The following is a 24,130-nucleotide window of genomic DNA, read 5'->3' on the forward strand; positions in this document are numbered from 1 at the left end:
ATCTTTGAAAACAACTTCTAGAGATGTAGAAATAAATTAAATGGTATGGGGTCAAAGAAAGACCTAAAGGAAATTATCTTTCTAGGTACCATTTGTCTCTCAGCTAGATCATAAACTTTAGAATGACACCGCAATCGTAAAAATCGGTTGAGTAGGATGGCTGAAAAAAGGGATGTTACTCATATTGTATTAAGTTTATAGATTCACCATGTATTTTATATGTTAATGTTTTGTCATACTAAATATTTAACCCGCATGCTTTTACGTCAGCAATCAGCTGTTACTGTGGTTTGCTTTTTAAGGAATATAACATATTTTCCCTGATTTTACGTAATCGATTACATGTTTTTTTTTGTGTGTGTTCCATTTTGTTTTCTAATCTATTTTTATTCTTTGTTCCTTGACCATCATAATACCATGATGCACAGTAACACAACAGAACAATACCGCTTTTGTGAAATTGATGAAAATTGTTTTTAAATGTATGTTGTACATGTTCAGACCAAAAATTGTTTAATCCAGTGACTATTCCTTACCTATTGTTTGTTAAGAAAATTCAACTTATTAATTTGAAGTTGTATCTAAATTTCATCACTTTTTTTAAAGTTACACTGTAGGGAAATGAGTGGTTGTCGTGTTGGCAGCGCCGCAGGTAACAGCTGATTGCTCTGGCTGATTGTTGGTGTTGTTGTGAGTGTGTAACGCTAGCTGTGTCTCTGTGCTAGCCTCTGGCTGTGTTCCAGATGTGGGTCCCGCCAGTGTGATGGTGGGCAACATCGTACAAGGCAACAGACTGGCGAGTGCGCAGGGCCGAGACATGGGCATCCAGGACGAGGAGTCTGACTCTGCAAGGAAGGTGAGCAAGCAACACCTCCGTTAGAAGATGTTTTTTGGGTGGATGTTCTTCTAAGAGAAAAAAATAGTAGACATTAGGTTTTTTGGAAGGAAATTGATTTTTGTTGGGTTTGTAAGACAATACAGTTATAAGCAGTTGAATTAGGCAATAGTTTCAAGAAACCAATTTTTAGTAATGGCTTTTGTGTTGTGTAGGTGTAATAAATATGTTTAAAATTATGAAACAAGGGTTTTGATTAAAATAAGGTTTGGTTCTTTTCCGTTAATTCCACTACTTTTTTTATTGCAATTCCGATATTTTTAACAGTTAGCCTATTATAAAATTAAACTATTCTAAACTAACCCAATCAACCAAACTTGCTGATTATGAAAAAATTCTGGTATTGAATAAACGGAATTGCAACAACAAATTAAAAAAGAAGTGGTAGTGAATTAACGTTAAAGGACCTAAGGTTTATTTAATTAAAGAGAAAAAGAGTATTTTTGTGCAAAGTGATTTCTATTAAATTAATTCAACTAACTTATTTGTAAAAGTTTGGTAGGTGTAATTTTAATTTGTCACTTGAAATCAATCGTGCTAATGTGGGCTTTACCCACACTAAAAAAAACTGGCCGTAATGCTCGTCAAGCATGACGTCACAATAGGAGACGGCAAACAGTGTGGCCTTGGCTTTACTTTGACTGAGTCATACATTAAGATGTCAAGGTTTGCACCAAAAATATTTAGAATAAGTTTTAAATCATTAGTTAAGGTACAGATTTAAAAAGTATTAAAATTATTAATTCTTATAGTTTTAAAGATAGAGTTGTCCATTGATAAAAAACTTTGGTTCACTGTTCAGAACTGATATTTCCTCCTTTGGATCTTCTAGTTATGTGTGTGTGTTGGGAAGGGTAGAACATAAACTTAACTACTCCACCATACTAAGAGAAACTTGACATTAAACATGACTCATGAAAGAACCTTAATTATAATTATACAGCTTGTGAGCAATGTTAGCCATTTTAAAAGGTCGTAGTAACAGCCATTATAATTTTTCCAGTATCAATTCATCTCTGAGATACTGCGGTGGCGAGCAGTGAGCACTTCTGAGCACGTCATCTTCACACTGCTCAACGCCAAGGGAGGTGTCGCTCAACTGCTCACTTGCTCACAGCTACATAAGAGAGCAGAGCGAGTCGGCTCACTGCTGCTCGAACGAGCAAAAATAAACACTGGGGACCATGTGGCGCTCATCTTCCCACCGGGCATTGATCTCATTTGCGCTTTCTACGGTTGTCTGTATGTTGGTAAGTGACGTGTGGTTGAGTTAACTGACAGATCTGTAAATTTAGATGTATAATATTCTTGTAATAACAGCTGTTTTTAGACTACACTCAGTGGTCAAGCATTCTACTGAACTTCATAAAGTGCCAGATTAGTTATTTACTTCCATACTGTTATATTTTCATATTAGCAGTAGATTATCTGTTGATTTATTTGTAGAATTTCCCCCTATTCACGCATGTAGAGCTTTTTTTAAACTGCACTCAGTAATCTAGCAGTTAAAAGTTCAAAAGGTAGCAGATAAGTTAGGGTTTCTGCAGTACTAGTAAACTTAATAAATGGTAAATTCTTAATCAGCTGTAGAAATAAACTGCTCTGCCTATTTTGAGATGATAAAACCACATCATCAAGGAATAAGGTATTTGGCCACAAAAAAAATTTGTTTATTTTAACAATTTATTGGGATTGTTTTAGTATCTTAAATCTTGGTTTTTTTGTAATGACAGCAGCAGTAGGGTAAAACCCTGACTAGCTCAAATAAAGAGGGCAAGACCTTTAACATACCCATTTTGTTGTTGTTGTTTTTTATCAATGGTAGGAATTTAAAGGCTACGGTACTTTAGGACATAGAGATTTTTTTACTTTCTCCCCCTATACCATAGTATATGGAGAAAGTATTGTTTTCGTCAAAATTTTCGAGTTTGAGTTTTGAGTGGATATATTCGTTTTGGGTCCCCCTGGACCCAAAAAAGTGGTTTTCGAAGTGATGTCTGTGTGTGTGTGTGTGTGTGTGTGTGTGTGTGTGTGTGTGGGTTTGTAGGAGGCATGAGGGAGGACGCCACGTCCACTCTGAACGGCACCACCGAGGACTTGAGCACTACCGAGGACCTAAATCAGAGTCCTCGGTAGTAGGTCCTCGCTTCCGCCGTTCTGAGTTTAGTTCTAGTTCACCTGATTCCCGCTAGATATCTCCACGATGAGTATTTGCGCTACACACAATAATCACAAATCCACACACTCTGTCGGTTGGAGATATACGGCAACCACTACAATAAACGCTCTATTAGGGTGTCATTGCTATTTTTATTGTTTTAATTCGTTTATAACGTGTTTATACATAATCCTTGATACCCTGTATATTGTATTAAATAAATTGTTGTTCCTATAGTTTATTTATTTTGAATTACTAATATGTAATTAATTAAATTCACCGATTCCTCAACCGCGTTATTTGTTTCTTCAAGTATTCAAAACCGTTTTGAGAACTCCATTATCTCATTTATAATAGTCCAAAAATGTTTTACTGGAATACAATAAAGATTCCTTTTTTCTGCAATTTCTATACGATTAGAATCGAAATTGAAAGCGTAGGTTTGCAAATAGTGTGCTTATTTATTTTGCCTTGGTTCCGGTTTTTATAATTTTAGGAATTCGCGCATTTGAACATGGTGTACTTTTAAATACTATGTTAAGGGTTAACCAAATTATATCTACACTTTGGATTCACTATTAAAATTGTCTATAAATACGTTTGTGTTTGTTATTGATAGTAGTCACTGTAATCTTTGTTTGTATTGTGTGAAATTGTTTTATCATAATATTTTTATATGCATACCATATTAGCTAAATTACTAAAATTGGGGTCATATTTTGATTTGTTTAGTAATTATTTACAGTCTAGTCATATGCAAAATAATGTTTGTTTTGTAAATGCAATAGTTTTAATTTATTTTTTAAACAATGTTGGCAATGTTTAGAGACAATTTTAATGCAAAATCCTGCCCGATATACTTAGCAATGGATGACTCATAATTTTATGTCGAAAACTACACTTGTTTATCAAGATCAAGATCAACTACCCAACTTGATCAAGGGTATTCCACAACCTTGACACTGACGGGAGTGAGTAATGTAGGCCAGTCTTGAAATGAAATGAAATGAAATGAAAAATGATTTATTTAATCAGGCAAAGTTAGGGCCACATGGCCCTCTCTTACACTTAACCTGTAAAGTAGTCTTGCACCAACGTCAACGTCCGAACGTCTCTGTTGTGCATCACTCGGTATTTTTTATGTTACAATTTTTTCATCCAAGTTGTGTAAATTATTCTTTGAAGTGTTATTTCATTTTCACTAAAACAACACTAGCGTTATCAACAGGTTATATTCTTTTCAAAAATCTGTGTTTTTCTTCATACCCATTAATTACCGACATTTAGCTTAATCAATAGGCCTATAACTCTAAATCAATTACGAAAATATAATTTCATGGTGCGTCTACAGTTCAGGGGTTTTAGTACAGTTTGGTCGTTTGACATCGAATAACTCATATAAGTGGCTAAACGTTTATGTTTGTAATGGGAATACATTGACAAGTTTCTAAGCTAAAATCGACTGTTTGGACTTCTCGACGTGGAAAAATCTGCAACGGGTGCCGGTTTTATTGCCTGTCAGTCAACCCCCTTCAAGACTACTGCCTTTTTCTAGCGCCAACTCTAGCTAGACGAGGTCGAACTTTGCCGATCGGAGCCGACGCGTACAACGAGCAACCGCGTCAACTGATAAGGTTGAGTAACCGTGACCGAGGTGTCAAAACATATCCTCCCCCTTTTAAAAACTGAAGATCAGTGAAATATGAACTAATCTACTTAGTTTGAATATCCTATATCCTATATACAGGGTGAGTCACTACTGAGTGCATTAATTTTAACAGCTTATTCTACTCGTCTAAAGGAACAAAAAATGTACATAAACCCTTGTCTGACCTTTACCGTTTGGCTGTTATGACGTAATTTGTGATTTTTTAAATAACATGAATTTTGACTGTTAATTTGACGTTATGCCAAAGTAAACACGGCACCAAAGTAACAAATCGTCATACAATGTTTTAAAACTAGCTTTAAAAATAAAATTTATTTTTAGTAAAAGTTTGTTTAAATTGTAAGCCTAAAGAAAGTCAGTAATATGTTTGGGATTCTATTATCCAATTAAATAAAAAACTCCAAATACAATGGGTCTCAGATTCTTCCTTTTATCTATGTGATAAGCAAGCTCCCAACCATGTGTTGCTAAGATTATAGTGTTACATGGCCATAGCGTGAGTCATCACTCTAACCAACTTCCCAAATACCAACAAAAGGAGGAGGTTCTTAATTCGTTTGTGGCAATGTTTTATTTTATGGATGTTCAACAATTTCTCTGTGATTTTTTTATTGATCAGTGTGGTTTCACCACCAAAATAACCAGGAGAGTTTGCCTTTGGTACCATAATATTTGTTTAGGTAAAAATGCTGAAAACCACAAATATTTAACATTTATTTTGTTTATATTTGTGCATAGAAGGCAATAAATAGTAATAATATTCCTACAACTGTAGATTGAAACCATTTAAATGAAGCTACAGACAGTTCCTCATGAAAAAGTTGCTTCATATTGATTAATAAAAAAGCCTAAATGAGCTTGTAACTGATATTAAACTATCTGATGAGTGCTTATTATGGCGTGAACATTTAATCCTAGCAAGCACTTCAACAATTGCTATTAAAAAAATAATTCACCCCCTACCCTCTACCCTATTGGGGGGTTAAAGAATATTTTTTTTATGTACAAGATTGTGGAACCTTTGTTTAGAATCAATGCCACAAACAGAATATTTCTATTTATTTCGGTTTAAAAAAATACAGATTTGTTTCGTTACTTAATTTACACACTGTATATTATTAATTTGATTTAACCGTGCGCTTAGGTTATGGTTGTATGTATGATATAATATGGTTGAACTGTATATATAAACTTTTTTAACAACGGCCTACCAGAAATACTATATTGAGACTGTTATTTGGAGGGGAAAATGTCAATTACCTAATTTGCTGTTTACATCATAGTCCTCTTGTCATTTGACCTTCAACACACAATTGTAAGGCTGAAATAGTAATTCGAAAACTTAAAGTGAGATTCATTTTATCTAAATATAATTAAGTCTTAGGAAAGGTGGCAGGTTTAGTGTCGATTGTAGTAAGTAAGAATATTCAGTAATTTCAAATAAAACTGTTCTAGCTCACCACTTCCTTCACGGTAGAGTTATCCTTTTCACCTGACGATAACTTAAAAATAACGATAAAAAGTGCATCATGTTTTGTTATTGAGGGGAACGAGCGAAGCTCTTTGGGACCGGCTTCAGGGTAAATATCCCTTACGTTATCACGAAATGTCTTCTGAACATGTTTAATCTAATCTTCCCAAGGTTATTTAGATAACCGAGGGGATGTTTTTGTAGGAACGAATTTAAATTACATGATGCTATACAATTTAATCTTAACTTCAATTTTCAACCAGTACTATGCAAAGTGCAACAGCACCCAAAACAGTAGTTCTTCTAGCACATGGTTCCAAAAAAAAAAAAAAAAAAAAAAAAAAACATTCATGGCCATACATGGTTATAACAACTATCGTATATGTAATGGTAAACATCTAATTTACTATTGCCAGGTTTTGCTGAAATCACCAGAAGCGGAACTCTATCAAAAACTTACAAAGGCATGTGTATGTTTTAATTAACTATCTTAAAACTAGAGCATGAAGTATCTAATTGCAATTCAGTAAAGGGTTGTAAATTTTGCTCAAAGAAGCACGATACGATATTACACACTGCAGACCATAAACCGTCCGTTGGGCAACCCACCAATAACGGATGATCCACCGCAACAAAACCACATGAGGGAACAAAAACCTTCTTGTCGGGGCAGACTCAACTGGTCCCGTAAGCCAGGTACCCTACTTCTACTGGTCCCAGTCTCAAGTAAGGTCTCTTAATCCGCACTTCCACTGGTCCCGTCGGCAGCCCCTTTGTAATTTGTCTAACAGGATTACGGCTAGTGTCTGTATAGCTATCAATGCCCATTGATCAGTGGGAGGAAGGGGCCTGAGGTGTTTCGTTGTCTCTAAAAACACATGTTTGGAGAGTGTTTGATAGATTTAGATAGTGTTACCAGTAACAATAAAAAGTACAGCATTAATGTTTATATACTTTCAAGTGTTTAAAAGGTGATTCAGCGAATGAGTATCAGTAATATGGCATGTTATAGAATTCATTGGGTTTTAATTCCTAAGGATACTAAAACACAGTGTTGTGAATAATCTTCGATTATTCATGCTGAAAATATTTATTATAAAATACAAATGCGTTAAGAAAAGAACTGAAAAAATATACAAAGACATATGTTTAAAACAATCTATATAAATAAAACTAGAGTTTTGTATGTACATTGCTAAGAATCATAAATTTTTAGGTTATTTTTACGTTTTATACTTTAAAGAAGCCGAAACAAGTCTCATCTCAATTTCTGTCTGCCTGTCTTCCGTCTGTCACGGCCCAAAGAGCCATTTACGCGGCCTTCTCCTGAAAAACGAGAGTACCTATCAAGATCCGAATCATTTTAATGTATTCACTGGATTGGCGAGAGTGTCTTTAGCTATTAAAATATGGCCTCACTACTTTTAGCGAATTTCCCTATAGGGAAGTAGCTATTACCGTAGGTCTCATGGTAAGACTTAGGCCCGGGACCGATTTACTTTTTCATTTTGATGTCCCCAGAGGCCAAAAACACCATTCGTTCAAATTTTTATATATGTATATATATATAGGTATATATATATATAGATTTATATATATATATATGTGTCCGTGAACACGATAACTTGAGTAATTTTTATCCGATTTTGATGAAATTTGGTTTGAAGGTGTAAGGCGGGATAAACTTGAATGAGTTCGCGATCCAGCATGATCGGACCATGGGAACAGGGTTTTATGGGGGGTTTTATGGGGTAAAAATTGGTTTTTCTCACTTTTGACCCTCAAAACACAAAATTTCCCAATTTTTCTCTAAACCTTCTTAAAGAGCTTAAAAAAACAAACAATTCAGTATATCAAAGTGTTTTTGTACGGTTATTGGTTACGGAGAAAACTAAAAAAAATGGTAAATTTAAAATTCCCATGTTATTCTTATGGAAAATATTGTAAAATGTTGTAGTTTGCTTGTTTATGGATATATTTTGATCAAACTTGGCAAATTTATTTATTTTGTAGTAAGCTATCAATATTTTACTAAAAACACACTTTATTAGTTTCCTTGTAACAGCAAACCTAGGTACTCGTTAAACCTAATGTTATTTAAATAGATCAATTGAAAATCAATTCAGCCAAATGGAAATTCGCTTAGACGGCAGGTTTGCTGCGGCGGGGTAGTATTTAAATAAACTTACGGACGTTTAAAAACCCAATTTTGTGCGATTTTTGTTCAAGTCTTCTCCCAATTTTTATCACATAATCATCAATGAAATAGCGAACAGCTGATCGGATCAAGATTATTTTTCTCTAGATGTCACTGATATGTTTACATTTAATGTTATTTACAAATAACGCAATCATTTCCGATCACGTTTCAAAAGCAAATCCAAACCAAGTTGGATTAAAACAGTTTTTCCTTACATAACGGATTTAATTAATCGCAAGTTCAATAATTTGTGGGGTAACCGTAAATGAAAATAGAGATTCTTTGTGTATACAAGTTTTCTTGAGTTTTGATAACCGGGAAAAAGACCTTGAATCAGTGTTGTATATGGCTGGGAAACTTAAATTTTTTACATAAGCATTACCAATAGCTTACATAAAAGGTTTAAACTCATTGACGGCTCATTCAATGGTGGTTGTGTAAAGTGTAAAGTGACAACTGCAGTGGGTGATTGTAACAGAGGTTTACGGATTATGCTCAAATCGCTTTTCCAATGTGTCTTCTCAACGCTATGTGCTGCTCGCTGGACCATACAGCCAATAGACCAATTGCCTATCTCTTGGGATCGTAGGCCTAAACAATTATTCATAAGTTGGTAGCGCATATTATATTACTCAGTGTTCCGTACGGACAGGACAAGAACATCTTTGATAGTGAAATTTCCAACCTGAATGTTTAATAGCGAGGTTGAGGTATAGTATTTTAACTAAATATCGTTTGGTTAGTTAGGTAAGGTTAACCTAACCTAACTAACCAAACGATATATCGAATTAAACAATCGAATAATCAATATTACTCATTTGGTTGTTTGTGCCAACAGATATGGAAGTGTACCCCTTATAGTTTTATTACGCTTTTTTTTTACTTGAAACTGTCGGATACTGTATTTGTTTATATATAATAGTTTGGCCAGCATATTTGAAAATATGCAAACCAACTGCTGTTCTTTATATAGGAAGGTTTCAACTGACCACTATAAGATCCCCGTGCGTAGAACGGGCACACAGCTAAAAGATGAATATTTACGATTTATTAAAAACATATTTCACAAAAATTGACATAAACATTGATCAAAACCCAGATCAAATACGATGATATATGAAATTAAATTGCGGAAAAGATATATTTACAATTGATAACAAAACAAAAAACTCATAAAATATACGAAAAAACGAAAAATACGACAAACTGAATGCTTACAAAGATTTTACAAACAAACTATAAATGACTAAAAACTATATCTACAGACTCTATTCTCCTCGACTAAACCTCTCTGGAAAAGGAAACGTTTGATACACATTTTTAAATACCCCCGCCGCAGCAAACCTGCAGACTGGATTTTCCATTTGCCTGATTGGTTTTACACTAAAATGTATCCTTAATAATTTCACATTTATTCCCTATTTAAATAACATTAGTTTTACGAGTATGCCTACTTAGGTTTGCTGCAACAGGGAGGGTACAATGTGTGTGTTTTTTTTTTTTGTTTTTTTTTTTAATGTTAATAGTTTAGTATGAAATTAATGCATTTTCCAAATTTGATCAAAATATTTTCATAAACAAGCAAACTACAACAGTTAACTTATTCTCCATAAGAATAACATGGGAATTTTAAAATAACAGATTTTTGGAATTTTCTCCGTAACAATTAGGCGCATATTAACGCTTTAATATACTAAATAATTTGTTTTTTAAGCTCTACAAAATGGTTTCAAAAGAAATTGCTAAATTTTAAGTTTTTAGGGTCAAAAATGGGAAAACACCATAAAACCCCCCATAAACCCCTGTTCCCATAGTCCGATCATGCTGGTTCGCAAACTCATTCGAATACACATAAGTTTACACGTTTGTACCAAATTTCATCAAAATCGGAACATTTTTGCTCGAGTTATCGCGCTCACGGACGGTGTGGTGTTATATATGAATTTGAACGGATGGTGTTTTTTGCCTCTAGGGACCTCAAAACGAAAAAAATAAATCGGTCCCGAGTCCAGGTCTCACTATGAGTACTACGGTAATAGCTTATTCCCTATTATAGGGGAAATTCGCTAAAAGTTACCAGGTCGATCTTCCCTGTTGAAAGAGATTCTAGCTTTTTGTCGATGAAGTATTTCATTGCTACAGTCTTCTTTTTCCTCCACGTTCCTTCTTTCCCCTTAACATTTGATTTTGAACATAAATATCCCTACTAACTTTGCTTATTACAGTACTACTTCTTGTACTCAATTTTGTTTACTTCTCTCATAGATGTTTAAAGGTATATTTATCAACTTCCCCTTATGGTAGGTGAGTGCTACAAAACCTCAAATTCGCAACATTCTTTGATACCGAGAGCGCTGCAAGTATTTGCTGTTGTTGACGTGTAGAGTGAAGTGATGCATTGTTTAGAGCTTCGCGATGGGATGATGACCTGGCGAGGGAATTCAAAAATTCGCACCATTCATTGTCGAGGACAGGACTGCAAGTATTTTGTTTGTTTACATCACGCTTCATGCCTCATTGCCCCACTGGATTAGCCGCCCCAAAACTACCTGGACCTCTCGGGACCAGTGGAGTCGTTTTATTGCCCCAACCTTTTTCGACCCTCGGATTACGGGACCAGCTAACCATTACCCTTCTTGTCTTCTAAACTCCGCGCCAAAGCTGGTGGCGGCTGAGGGATTAGGACCGCCAGGTAGGACTACATAGGTCGGACCTGCTCACCGATCTGGCCGTCCTAATCCCTCAGCCGCCACCAGCTTTGGCGCGGAGTATAATGCAGTCGGTTTGACACAGGGCATCCTTAACACCGCCGTAGTGCAGGTCAGTGGGCCGACGGGCCGAGGCATAAAATGCCGAGCCCTTCTTCACAATGGGTCAGAGTGTTGTTACATCATTGAAAACATCGCACGGCAGTTGGGATTGCAAAAGGTCAAGCAGAGTATACAAGTGTAAATCAAACCGTACAGCAGGTAAAGGCAACTACATCAAATACAATAGCTTCGTGCGTTACGAACTTCAAGACAAAACTACAGTTGTTCCCAATTATTCCTAAGATAACAGGTAGGATACCATCAGAGCAAATTGTTGTATCAAATTTCAAAATTCCAAACCATATCATTCTAGCAGACACCTCATTCGGAAGGCCTAACAAAATTGATTTACTTATTGGGCAAGAATTATTTTGAGATTTAATTTAAAAAAATGATAGGTGATGAATGATGATGAAAAGATTATGATTTTGTATTGGTATTCAAAAGACCAGGACAGCCAACACTCCAGAAAACGAAACTGGGGTGGCTCATTGGATGTACAGTTCAGAACAACAATAATACAGGAAACAGCAGCACAAAATGTAACCTAGCCACGCTTGGCAAGCAGTTGCATTGGTTTTGAACCTGGAAGAACCACCAAAAAAAAAATCATTTGTACGAGGCGAATTTGTATAAGGCGAAATGCAAGTGGCCAAAACATTGTAAGGAAGCCACTCCAAGCTAAAACCACTCAACTCGGTGAATCTAGAGAAATTGCCCGTTTTACTCAATTAGAACGGGGATTCGAACGAGACCCGAACTTAAGAAGACTTACAGCAAGTTCATAGCAAGTTCTTTTGCTAAAACTTGTGTGCTCATCGAGGTTCACGAGAATTCCCATGTCAGGTTTAGCAACTATCTCGCTGATAAGGATACAGACCTTCTGTCTAGGAGAGGGGTCTAGCTATAGCCTATCTTGTCTATGCACTACGCTGTGGTATAGGGAATCTTGGTTCTGTCCAACACCAGCAGTTTTCTCATTTCAGAGTAAAATTTTAATCTAGTTTTCGTATCTAGTTCATGTTGTTGTCACTGGGCGCTAGTTCCAATGACATTTTGTTACTATTATTTTCGGACTAGTTTCAAGATTTTTGCTTTAAAATTTATATAACCAGGGTCGAGTTATTGTTTATGTTTATATCGTTGTATTTGGTTACACGAGGTTTTAAATAGAAGAATCGAATTGTAAAAAACACGAACCTAGATGCACCAGATTTAATTAACAATAACATTGTATTTAGCTGATCTATAAGGATGACAAACCATAGACAAACAAATGGAGCATGTTTTATCTATGGCTCAGCTCTCTTCTTAATATTCCTAAAATATATTTTAAAACTTATAATTTACGATAAAGTAACGATATTTTACTCATTATAGTGGCTTGTCCCTGATCTGGTAAGACAAACTATCTATATCTAGAAAAGAGGAACTATGTATGTTTGTATGTATATATGTATATACGTTATGGACTCCGAAACCGCCCAACAGATTGTAATGAAACTTTCAGGCATTACAGTATTAAGCATCTTTCAAGGATGGTTTGTGTGAAGTTTAGTGCAGATCCGTCAAAAGGGCTCCGCCCCAGAGGGTTTTAAGTGGGCCAATGTCAGACTTTTTTAACTACAATGTTTACAAATAAATATAATTTAAAAGCAGATGTTTACTTTAACCAACTGTTTTGTAGGTTTGAATAATCACAACATTCTGTATTGTATTAGTCATGATTTGAAATAGTGCCACAATGTTTCTACAGAGTGCAGCACAGAATTTTAGAATATTTTACTTTTGAATAAGTCCAAATATATTAAACCTCATTCGCAGCACACCTGTGTACTCAACAACGTTTAAATTCTCCAATTTTATAAATGTAAACATGAAAACCTTTATCAAAGTATTATAAACAATAAATGGGATGGCAATGCCTTAATATTTTTATATTTTGTTCTATATTCACACAGACTAACATAAATTATTAAGAGAATAATAATCGTGCGTGCTATCTTGGGTATTCAAATGCCTCTCAATTTGTCACTATCCCACCACATTACTGTCATTAAAAGAAGAAACTCCAATAATACTAATGTGAAACTTAAATCCACCGAAGCTGTGCAACGTTACTAGACTGACGATTAAAAAAAGACACCAAAATTGATTGAAGCAAAATTATCAGTGGTAAGTTTAAAGGAGAAATAGTCTTAATCCCAAGAATACTGATGATTTAATCCGAATTACCCTCTGAATTTAAGTACTACAATATCCTTTGCGTCTTGCTTTCGCAATCACCATTACAAGGCACAAGGGCAATCCCTGACTATCGCCGGTTTAAATTTAGAAAATTCATGCTTTTCACACGGACAGCTGTATGTTGCGTGCTCATTTGGTGGTAGGTACGTCTGAAAACTTATATATTTATACACCTAATGAAAAAAACGAAAACAACATTGTCCATCCACTAGCAATTAAGTAAAATATTCTATTTTTATTTTTGGTATACACTTTTATTATTCATCGTAATGATCAAATTATAATTTAAAATAATAGTTGTTAAGCGCAGCAAAGCGCGCCGAGTAACTGCTACTATGTAATAACAGTGGTTTATTTACCTTTTTTGTCCCAGTTTAAAGATAGTTGTAATATCTAATTTGAGGCTACGATAATTGAATTTCAACACAAATAATTTTTGTAAATAATACTTTAGTTTTTCCGTCATGGGATAGGGTTTGAGACTATTAAATTTGAATTTCAACAGAAAATAGTTTTATTTTAAATAAATGTTTTAGTTTCTTTGTATTTTCCACTCTACAGCGTAAACGGTACATTTTCAAAAGTTTAAAAATGCCAAAATTGGATTCCTCACATACTAAAACATACATTTTGGACAACATATCAACAGGTTTTACAATCGGTTCCTTAAAAACCATTTCATATTAACGTAATAGACGCGCGTAACATAATAATTGTTAATGACTTTATGGTTATGTTATCGATTATAGTTGTAACTAACATTATGCATCAGCATATTTTGGGGTAGGCTTTGAGACTATTAAATTTGAATTTTACACAAAACGTTTTTATCAATAAATATATAAGTTTCTCCTTTTTCCCCACACTGCAGCCTAAACGGTACATTTTCAAAAGTTAAAAATGCCAAAATTGGATTCCTCACATACAAAAACATACATTTTGACATACATATCAATAGGTTTGACAATCAGTTCCTTAAAAACAATTTTATATTGGATAATAGACGTGCGTAACATAAGAATTGTTATTGACCTTATCGTTGCGTTATATTGTAATAACCATTATGAATTGACATATTTTGGGGCAGGGTTTGAGACTATTAAATTTGAATTCTAACACACAAAAAGTTTGTTTCAATAAATAATTTAGTTTCGCCGTCTTTTTAACTCTGCAGCCTATACGGTACATTTTCGAAAGTTGAAAAACACCAAAATAAAATTCCTCACATACTAAAAAATAAATTTTGACATACAGATCAATACAATCAATACTATTAGGGTTTACAATAAGTTCCATTAAAAATTATATTGGGATATTTTTTAGGGGTAGGAGGGAAAATGCTTTTACTCACAGAGGTCTAGCCTGTAGTGTGAGACTCCTGAATTTATCAGACTACTCACTAAAAAACCTCCTCTACTATGTTGGACACAGACCTAGAATTTTTTGTCACATTTCTTCAAGTAAGGCAAACATGTGACCTAAGCCCTCAGGGCTCTCACCGTTTCTGGCATTTAGATTCTTTATGCCCTACACCGCATCCCAGTCAAGGTCGAGCTTCTTGGCACGGAGAATACCTTTGATGTAATGGACACACATGTCCAATTGTCCTCACCCTCCGTCATTATCGGTATGGCCGTGTCCGCCGACAGCAGTCCTACAGACTGGTAACAGACTGTTGCAGTGGTACAGACTGTTGAGCCTCCAGGCGAGGCCTTTCCCAACGCTGGCAGTGGAAAAAAGTATGTTCCACGTCATCGGGAATGCCGTATATGCAGTATATGCAATCAGGTGACTCTGTAATACAATTTCCAACTCGATTGTGAGTGATTGGGTGGAAAAGAGTGAAAAATCCATTTACCAACCGAGTATGACTAATACGAGTACATGGCTAGGCGCAAACGAATAAGGAGGAATCAAGATGTCAACTACGCCTCGAGACAACTGTGAAAGTGCACGAAACTTAAATTACGGTTGGATAGCAATGTAAGCTTTGGAAAGAGAGTAATTTGAAGTTCGCAGAACACTTGTCGCCTGAGATATGTGCGGGTGTATGGATGTCAGGCGGAGCGGAGAGCGCTGAATTGTTTATATAACACCTCACAAATGAAAAGGGGTGGGTAACTGCCAAAGACAATTGTGGAACGATGTGAATCTTTGACACGATACAATAGATAATACGAGATATAACAAGCCTTTATTGAAAACTGCAGGACTCTTACGACCTGAGATCGATTATGAGAGACAAATGCAGGTATACTACAACAAGCGTCTCCAACTTTCATAAGGACTGTGATTTTTTTATGGTACAACTCCAATCACCAAAATCGGTCCGGTACGTCAAGTTAATTGTTAAAATCGGTCCGGTACGTCAAGTTAATTGTACCACTACACTGCAATAAAATTTACAACTCGATTGTGCGTGATGGTGTGCGAATACCAACCGAGTATGACTTATACACGGCTAGGCGCAAACGAATAAGGAGGACTTACAACGTCGATTATGCTTCGAGACGACTGTGAAATACACTTTACAGAATACAAAAGGTAATATGAGCTATTAAGAGACATATATTGAAAAACTGCATGATTCTTTACGACCTGAGAACGAATATGAGAGACAAATGCAGGTATACTACAACAAGCGTCTCCAACTTTCGTAAGGACTGTGATTTTTTATTTTTTTATGGCACAACTCCAATCACCAAATCTGGTCCGGTACGTCAAGTTAATTGTTCCAGTACATTGCAATAAAATTTACAACTCGATTGTGCGTGATGGGGTGCGAAAAATTGAGAAATCCATTTAACAACCGAGTATGACTTATACACGTCTAGGCGCAAACGAATAAGGAGGACTTACAACGTCGATTATGCTTCAAGACGACTGTGAAATACACTTTACAGAATACAAAAGGTATTATGAGCTATTAAGAGACATATATTGAAAAACTGCATGACTCTTTACGACCTGAGAAAGAGAACGAATATGAGAGACAAAAAGCGTCCCCGACTTTCGTAAGGACCGTGATTTTTTATTTTTTTATGGCACTACTCCAATCACCAAAATCGGTCCGGTACGTCAAGTTAATTGTTCCACTACACTGCAATAAAATTTACAACTCGATTGTGCGTGATGGTGTGCGAAAAGGTGAGAAATCCATTTACCAACCGAGTATGACTTATACACGGCTAGGCGCAAACGAATAAGGAGGAATCAAGATGTCAACTACGCCTCGAAAACTTAAATTACGGTTGGATAGCAATGTAAGCTTTGGAAAGAGAGTAATTTGAAGTTCGCAGAACACTTGTCGCCTGAGATATGTGCGGGTTTATGGATGTCAGGCGGAGCGGAGAGCGCTGAATTGTTTATATAACACCTCACAAATGAAAAGGGGTGGGTAACTGCCAAAGACAATTGTGGAACGATTTAGGCATTTATTAGAAAACTACAGGACTCCTACGACCTGAGTGACAGACGAGAAATCGGAGGCATGTTTGCGGGAGCATATGCACGTTCGTTGTGGTAAAGGCAACAGTGGCGAAAAACCATAGGTGGTTACGGTCACTGTAGCCGAAACGGAAAAAAGACAAGTATATCGATGTGCTGATTCAACTGAATAAGCAGAGAAATAAGGAAGACGAAGATGAACAAAGGTATCAGCAGATGACCTGACAAACCAAGATTAACGAGCCGCGGTAAAATATTATGTGCGAATACAGTGTTGAAATCAATCAACACACAGAGAACATTACATGACTGTAACGTTTAGAAAATCTTTATGCTAGTGCAGTGATATGCTTACCAACATATATAGATATTGTTCTATAGACAGAGAATCAAGGTTAGATGGCTCCGGTTGTGGTAGGGCCAATGACGAGCTGATTGTACTAAATAAGCAACGGAATAAGAAATATAGAGGGGGAATCCCGTTGCACAAAGATGTTGTGAGGACAGAATTACACACGGCTGTTCACGAGACGAGACAGTCCCCTTAAAAATGTATGGGATTTATTTGGGAAATTCATTCTCCTACAAGTGTGTTACTATGCCTATTTTGTCAAACACAAGGCTGTTAAAAGGACACTAAATTGTACCTATAGGTATACAAGGATGTTAAGAAAACTATCCTCTTATCAGCACTGAATATGAATGTTGTCCCCTTAACATCATTGTGTAAATCTATACAGTGCGATTGAAAAGACCCGGAACAGAAAGGTCAAATATATTTTTGACCTTTAGAGATAAAGGAATGACACTTTGTAAATCAATCATAACTATAAATGTCTCCTTTTTCAAGCTATTATTACATTTTTCCATCTTAAGGGGGACGGCGTACGAGGGCCAAGACGAAACTCTCAAATTGCAGCATAGGTAAAGTTTGTTATAAAATTAAAGGTCTTATTTAGTAAAATACCATACCACAAACCCGAACTCAAACGTACAACCAAGTCAAAAATGCCAGCCGTTCACAAATGTCCAATCTGCCATTTTGAATCTTTGAACGCCTACCATTTTTTACTCAGCAATTGTTTTGAGCTAAGGTTTGCGGCATTGTATTCAACTAATAAATACCTTTAATGTGATGTGTATATCAACCTATGCTTACGTTTATGATTTTAAATGAAATTTAAATAAACAATTTACAAATTTAAATTTACCAATTAATTGTGGTTTGTGGCGATTCTTTGTCACGATTCGAATACTAACTGAAGGGGTTTTCAATAGGAGATGGAGCAAGTTATTTAAGTAATATTAACTCGTACCAAGTACAGGAAATATTGTATTCTGTGAGGTAATAAATTATATTTTGTACAGTGCGCAATAGTCATATTAATTATTTTTCATACTCATTTTTTACCCATTTAATAAAGTTACATTTTAATATTTTGATGGCACCACCACACTAACACAAGTAGACTAGACATCCCATTGTAAATTTGGAAGGTTTTTTCGTGTTTAATTCATGTTGGTGACACTGAACTTTCGTGACGAAGAAATGTTGTTACTATTATTTTAGGGTATTTTGTGATGTGTACTTTACTGTTTGGTTATATAACTAGGGTAAGAGTTATTGTTTACGATTGGATCGTTTTATTTGGTTTAACGAGGTTTTCAATGACTGAAATAACTATAAACTATTTGTAAACAAAACACTACCTCTACCTACAGTCCACCAGACTGAACTAACACCAAAATACTTTGGCTGATCCACAAGGATAAAATATCTATGGGAGAATGTTTTATCCATGATATCACTCTGTTTAACTGAGTAGGATGAATTACTGTCGTAAACCTTGGAAATAAACGGCAATTTCGATGGGTTTCGCAGATTTTTTATAAATAAACAAACTAACTATACTGCCTAATGGCAAATAACTCAACAACTGTTGGGTTTAGAGAAAAATTATAAATACTGTACAAAAAATGTGTATTTTTGGATGGACTACATTGCATATTGATATTTTACTAAAAAACACACTATATTACCCTCCCTGTAGCAGCAAACCTAGGTACAGGGTGGCGCAGATGGATTGGGTGGTTTTAAAATACTTGTCAAACTGTCAATTTTAAAGCTATTGTATTGAAATAAAGTGCAAAACGTGTAGTTACAATGGAAGTTTACTGACAAAATATTAGTTAAGTTAGTTTTTAAAAATTACATCCATCAAATGCCTACGTTCTCGAGCGACGCATTCTTGGAGTAGGTCCTTGAGGTTCCGCATTGCTCGCTAAAGCACATCACCAGGAATTGATGTGATTTCGTTGTGAATTGCAGCCTTCAACTCCTGAATGGTCCGGGGTTTGTTCATGTAGACCCTTGCTTCAGGAGTCAAGATCAATTCCTGGTGATGTGCTTGAGCGAGCAATGCGGAACCTCAAGGACCTACTCCAAGAATGCGTCGCTCGAGAACGAAGGCATTTGATGGATGTAATTTTTAAAAACTAACTTATCAAATTTTTTGTCAATAAACTTCCATTGTAACTACACGTTTTGCACTTTATTTCAATCCAATACCTTAAAAATTGACAGTTTGACAAGTATTTTAAAACCACCCAATCCATCTGCGCCACCCTGTACTTATTAAACCTAATTTTATTTGTATACATTTAATAAAACATCCAATCAGTAAAATTGAAATTTGCTGAGTCTGCAGGTTAGTTGTGGTGGAGTTGTTTTACTCATTATATAAAGTTAAATTTTAAGATTTTATAGTTTCACACTATTTAACTAAATGGGATGAACTGTCGTAACCTTGATAATGACCATAAATTTTCACGGGCTTAACCTATTTTTTATAAATAAAAAAAAAACTAAATATACTTAATCACAAATACCGTAACTCAAAAACCGTGGTGTTTGGAGAAAAATTATAAATAACAAAAATGTGTAGTTCTAGACGGACTACATTTTGTATATTTAGATTTTTCCTGTATGTCTAATAATAAAGTCGCTATAGCCAAAAGTACAGAAATATGACGCTATTTTCCAATATGGAGGCTGTAGCACAGCTTCAATTTTAGGGGACTTTTATTTAGTATGTTCAAAAGGAAGGTACACCCAACATATGTACCAAATTCCTTGCTTGTGATAATTATTTTGGGTTCAAAACCGATTTTTATTGTACTAAAATGATCAGCTGACTAACATTCAATATTTTAGATGTTATAAAAAACAAACCTTCATTCAAAGTATCTGCCTTAGAAGAGGGTTTATCGAAAAACTGATAATTTGAGGGGAAGTTTCATTTTTATGAACACCTTTTATTCAAGTATGCGGTTGATAGGTTTGCGGCTTACGGTTTTTAAGTTCAGATCCTTGTAAGCTTTATACACTGTATATAGAGTTTACTGTTTGGTTTTCATACTTTACATGTTCAATAATATGAGTTCATTAAGTTCATTAAGTCATTAAGAATGTGATCTTTTATTAAAACAAAACAACTAGAGGCGAGCAATCGTTGAAGCAAATGCCTTGGGCCTCTCAGATCCATCTTATCTATGCGATAAGCAAGCTCCCAAACATGTGGGACTAGCATCTGTTGATTAGTGTTACATTTTGGTCATAGAATGCTAGAGTAAAAAACAGACATTGGACTATTTAATTATTATAGTAAAAACTTCAAAACTAATACATTTTTTAGGTTATGTCCTCTATATAAAGATCAAATTTATATTGATTGTACAGTTTTTGTTGATGTGATTTGAAAATTTTTATAAAACTATAACAAATGTTTGTTTGTTTATGTGGGAAAAAGATAGTAAACAATACTTTTTCGCTACATTACTGTGAAATCACCTGTTTTCATGTTGATCACCTGCGAAAATTCTTCATTACATTGTTTACTAATCCAACAACATTTTACGTTGTAAATTTGTTCAACTGTTTCAATTTGCAACAACCAAACCTGTACAATCAATGAGGTACTCTTTTGTATTAGTTTTAACGTGTTCCTAACCTTAGTCAAGAAATATTCCAATGTCTATTTTTATTAATTTAACAAATTATTAGGCTTTATATAGTGTAGCAAAAAGTAACACTTGAAAGTGGGTCATTACATTCTCAACCATAGTCAAAGTGCTCGATAAATCATGTGGTCTCAAACATGTAATGACTCACTTTCTACTCTTCTTATGAAATACTAGCTGAGTACTTGCCTTCGTACGAAATTGGCGTATAAGTATGGAATGCTTATTGCAGTTATACTCGTGCTTTGCGTTTAAATTGGGAAAGGACACGGATTCGTTCTTTAAACTTACTGTATGCCATAGTATAGAACCTCTACCATAGATATAAATTATTAGTGTTCTACTACTTACTGCACCTAAACAATAGAAAAAAGTTAAGTCCTCATAACTGCCCTTTTCGCATTAGTTTGTGATGCTATTGAATATCATAAAACCAACTTGTGTAGTCAAAACAACTGAAAAAATTCTTTAATTCCTTTCAAATATGATTACTCATAAGGTTAACATGGGAAACCCCAGAGCAACTGGGGTGGATCCCGAGGGCAGTTTGAAGACGTATATATAATACAACACGGCCACTAATAGAAAATATAATATGCCATTATGTTTGTTTGTAACCTCAAATGTGATATGTATGATCGCACTGCAGATAAAGAAGTTCATTGTCAAAGCTAGTCCACCATACCTTAACCGCTTCTAGCTAAAAAAGAAATTCAACTGTAATGACAGTTATACGAATTACCAAGGAAAATGTAAACAATAAAATCATAACATATGGTCATAACAAACCATCTAATACTGTATATGGTATATCAGTAGTTTAACGACCATGACCACGGTATATCTGATGTGCTTCAAGACCTCACTAGCGTAGTCTTATACACCATACTTTGGTCCTCACTTATGACCACCTGAGTGTGTAGAATATACAAACTATGCACGCTGCTACTGAGGTCTCGTATTAACGTCCTCAGTAGTCAAAATGTGAGTTCGTGGGTCACACGAACTCCCAACGGCGAGACCGAGGACTTAGCGTAAGGTCCTCGGTAGCGCACGTTTTTTGGCAGTCCGCCTGAGATCTCGATTGTTGTATCCAGGGTTTACAGGTCCTCGCTAGCGTGCAATAAATAACAAGTTTTGAAAGTTAGGTGTAGAGATTAGATTTTTTTTTACAGTGATAAGGTAATGGAGGAGATTACAAAAATATATAGAACATGGCGAATTTATATTTTATCCGTAGCTAAACCGATGGATGAAAGTTGAAGTCCTCGGTAGAGTGATAAATGCGCGCCAAGTCCTCGCTGCTGCCGTTACGGGTTTGTGTGCACACACGTCCTGAACTAGGGGGGTCCTCATACAAAGACGTGTGTGTGTGTCTGTGTGTCTGGATGTGTACAGAGCTAGAGACCACACCTGTAGTCCGATTTCGATGAAATTTGGTATGTAGGTTCTAATCCATGGTATCTCCAGGCGTTTTTTTCATTTTTTTGAAATTTTTATTTTTAATGGGAATTTTCCCATAAAAACCCATAAAAAACCGGAAAAATCGGATTTTCTCGAAAATGGCCCGAACGATTTTGATAAAAATTTAGTATGTTGTAGCCCTTTAAATTCTGAATAAAATGGTACAAATCCCATATCTGTAAAAATTACGGTTCAAAAGTTATAGTCAAATATGTTATTTTCCCATAAAAACCCCATAAATTAACGAAAAATAGGATTTTAGAAAAAAATCCGGTTTTGATTTAACATAGTATGTTATAGTCCTTATAGTTTTATAGTTTTTTTTATTTTTTAGAAATTTTTATTTTTAATGGGGATTTTCCCATAAAACCCCATAAAATATCGGAAACATATGATTTTCCCAAAAATGGCCCGAACGATTTTGATAAACATTTAGTATGTTATAGTCCTTTATATTCTGAACAAAATGGTACAAATCCCATTTCTGTAAAAATTACGGTTATTGTAAATTATGTCATTTTCCCATAAAACCCCCATAAAATAACAGAAAAATCGGATTTTCCCAAAAATGGCCCGAACGATTTTGATAAAAATTTAGCATGTTATAGTCCTTTAAATTCTTAACAAAATTGTACAAATCCCATTTGCGTATATTTACTCTCACCACATACATATGATAAAGGTTTTTGACAAACTTATGGGAGAAAGTATGTGTCAGAATGCTGATACCGTTTATTTATTTTTGTATTTAAATTATTGTCATAAAATGTGCAACTGCATACACAAAATGTATTTCTTCTTGGCATTGGGTTTCTGATCCTTATCCCTATCACAGTATGAGAACCATGTCATTGTCTACTACATTATACTCTCTTGGCCAGGGCGGTAAAATTACTTGAGCCATGGCGCACAAATTATGTTAACTTGCTAATTTTCCATTAATTTTTATTATGTTTTCGATTAAACTTTCTTCTAGTTGAACGGGGTGGTTAAAAGGAGTTTTACTGTACCTTCAATTTTCCAAAACACTGGTTGATTTGATAGAAAACATCTCAAAGATGTTTGATACCTTGATAATTAACTATAAATATTACAGTTTTGCTGTATCACATGCTGTTTCTGTTACGCAGGTGCTGTGCCCGTGACGATCCGACCGCCTCATCCCCAGAACCTCCAGACGACTCTGCCCACTGTCCGTATGATCGTGGATGTCAGCAAGTCTGTTCTAGTCCTCTCCAACCAGAATGTTATCAAACTGCTCAAGTCCAAGGTTTGTTATCCTTTGGAAAGGTGATAGGAAAATAATTAAAAAGAGATGGATTCATGTTATTGCATTGCTCATTTAGTAGTTTCACAAATATTTGCAATTTTAACTAAAAGTTGAGTCAATTAAGTGATACACTTGTGAAAATATGTGTGCTTTCCCATAATTTAGATATGTTGCAATAGAATTACTTATATATTTTTATAGAAAAAGTTACATTACTTGATATATTTTAAATAAGGGTTTAACATTTTAACCAATTAAGTTATTGAACGTGTATTCTGTGTTGCAGGAGGCCAGCAATGTTGTTGATATCAAGTCATGGCCTGTCACGCTGGACACTGACGACATGCCTAAGAAGAAGCTGACAGCAATGTACAGAGCTCCCACAGCTGAGATGTTGGCTTACTTGGACTTCAGGTAAAACTGCAGTTACATAAATTCATACTTATTCCATATCATGATTGATGTGATACATTTAGTTG

At 35.2% G+C, this 24,130-nt stretch overlaps 1 protein-coding gene across 11 annotated transcripts in view; it reads left to right on the top strand.

Moving 5' to 3' along the window:
- LOC128993812 (disco-interacting protein 2-like) overlaps positions 1–24,130 on the top strand; it is a 368,811-nt gene that overhangs the window by 337,245 nt on the left and 7,436 nt on the right. For 9 of the 11 annotated variants that reach the window (XM_054417839.1, XM_054417836.1, XM_054417840.1 and 6 more), the window contains 4 exons: positions 726–856; positions 1,899–2,145; positions 23,512–23,651; positions 23,938–24,065. In XM_054417839.1, coding sequence (XP_054273814.1) covers positions 726–856; positions 1,899–2,145; positions 23,512–23,651; positions 23,938–24,065 — 646 coding nt within the window. The remainder of the gene's footprint in view (positions 1–725; positions 857–1,898; positions 2,146–23,511; positions 23,652–23,937; positions 24,066–24,130) is intronic. The other 2 variants (XM_054417841.1, XM_054417832.1) reach the window with 1 other exon arrangement.

The sequence above is a fragment of the Macrosteles quadrilineatus genome, unplaced genomic scaffold (genome assembly GCF_028750875.1).
Source record: "Macrosteles quadrilineatus isolate MER2022 unplaced genomic scaffold, UCM_ALF_1.0 Scaffold_5__1_contigs__length_97177068, whole genome shotgun sequence".
In the NCBI taxonomy this organism is placed as follows: Eukaryota; Metazoa; Arthropoda; class Insecta; order Hemiptera; family Cicadellidae; genus Macrosteles; species Macrosteles quadrilineatus.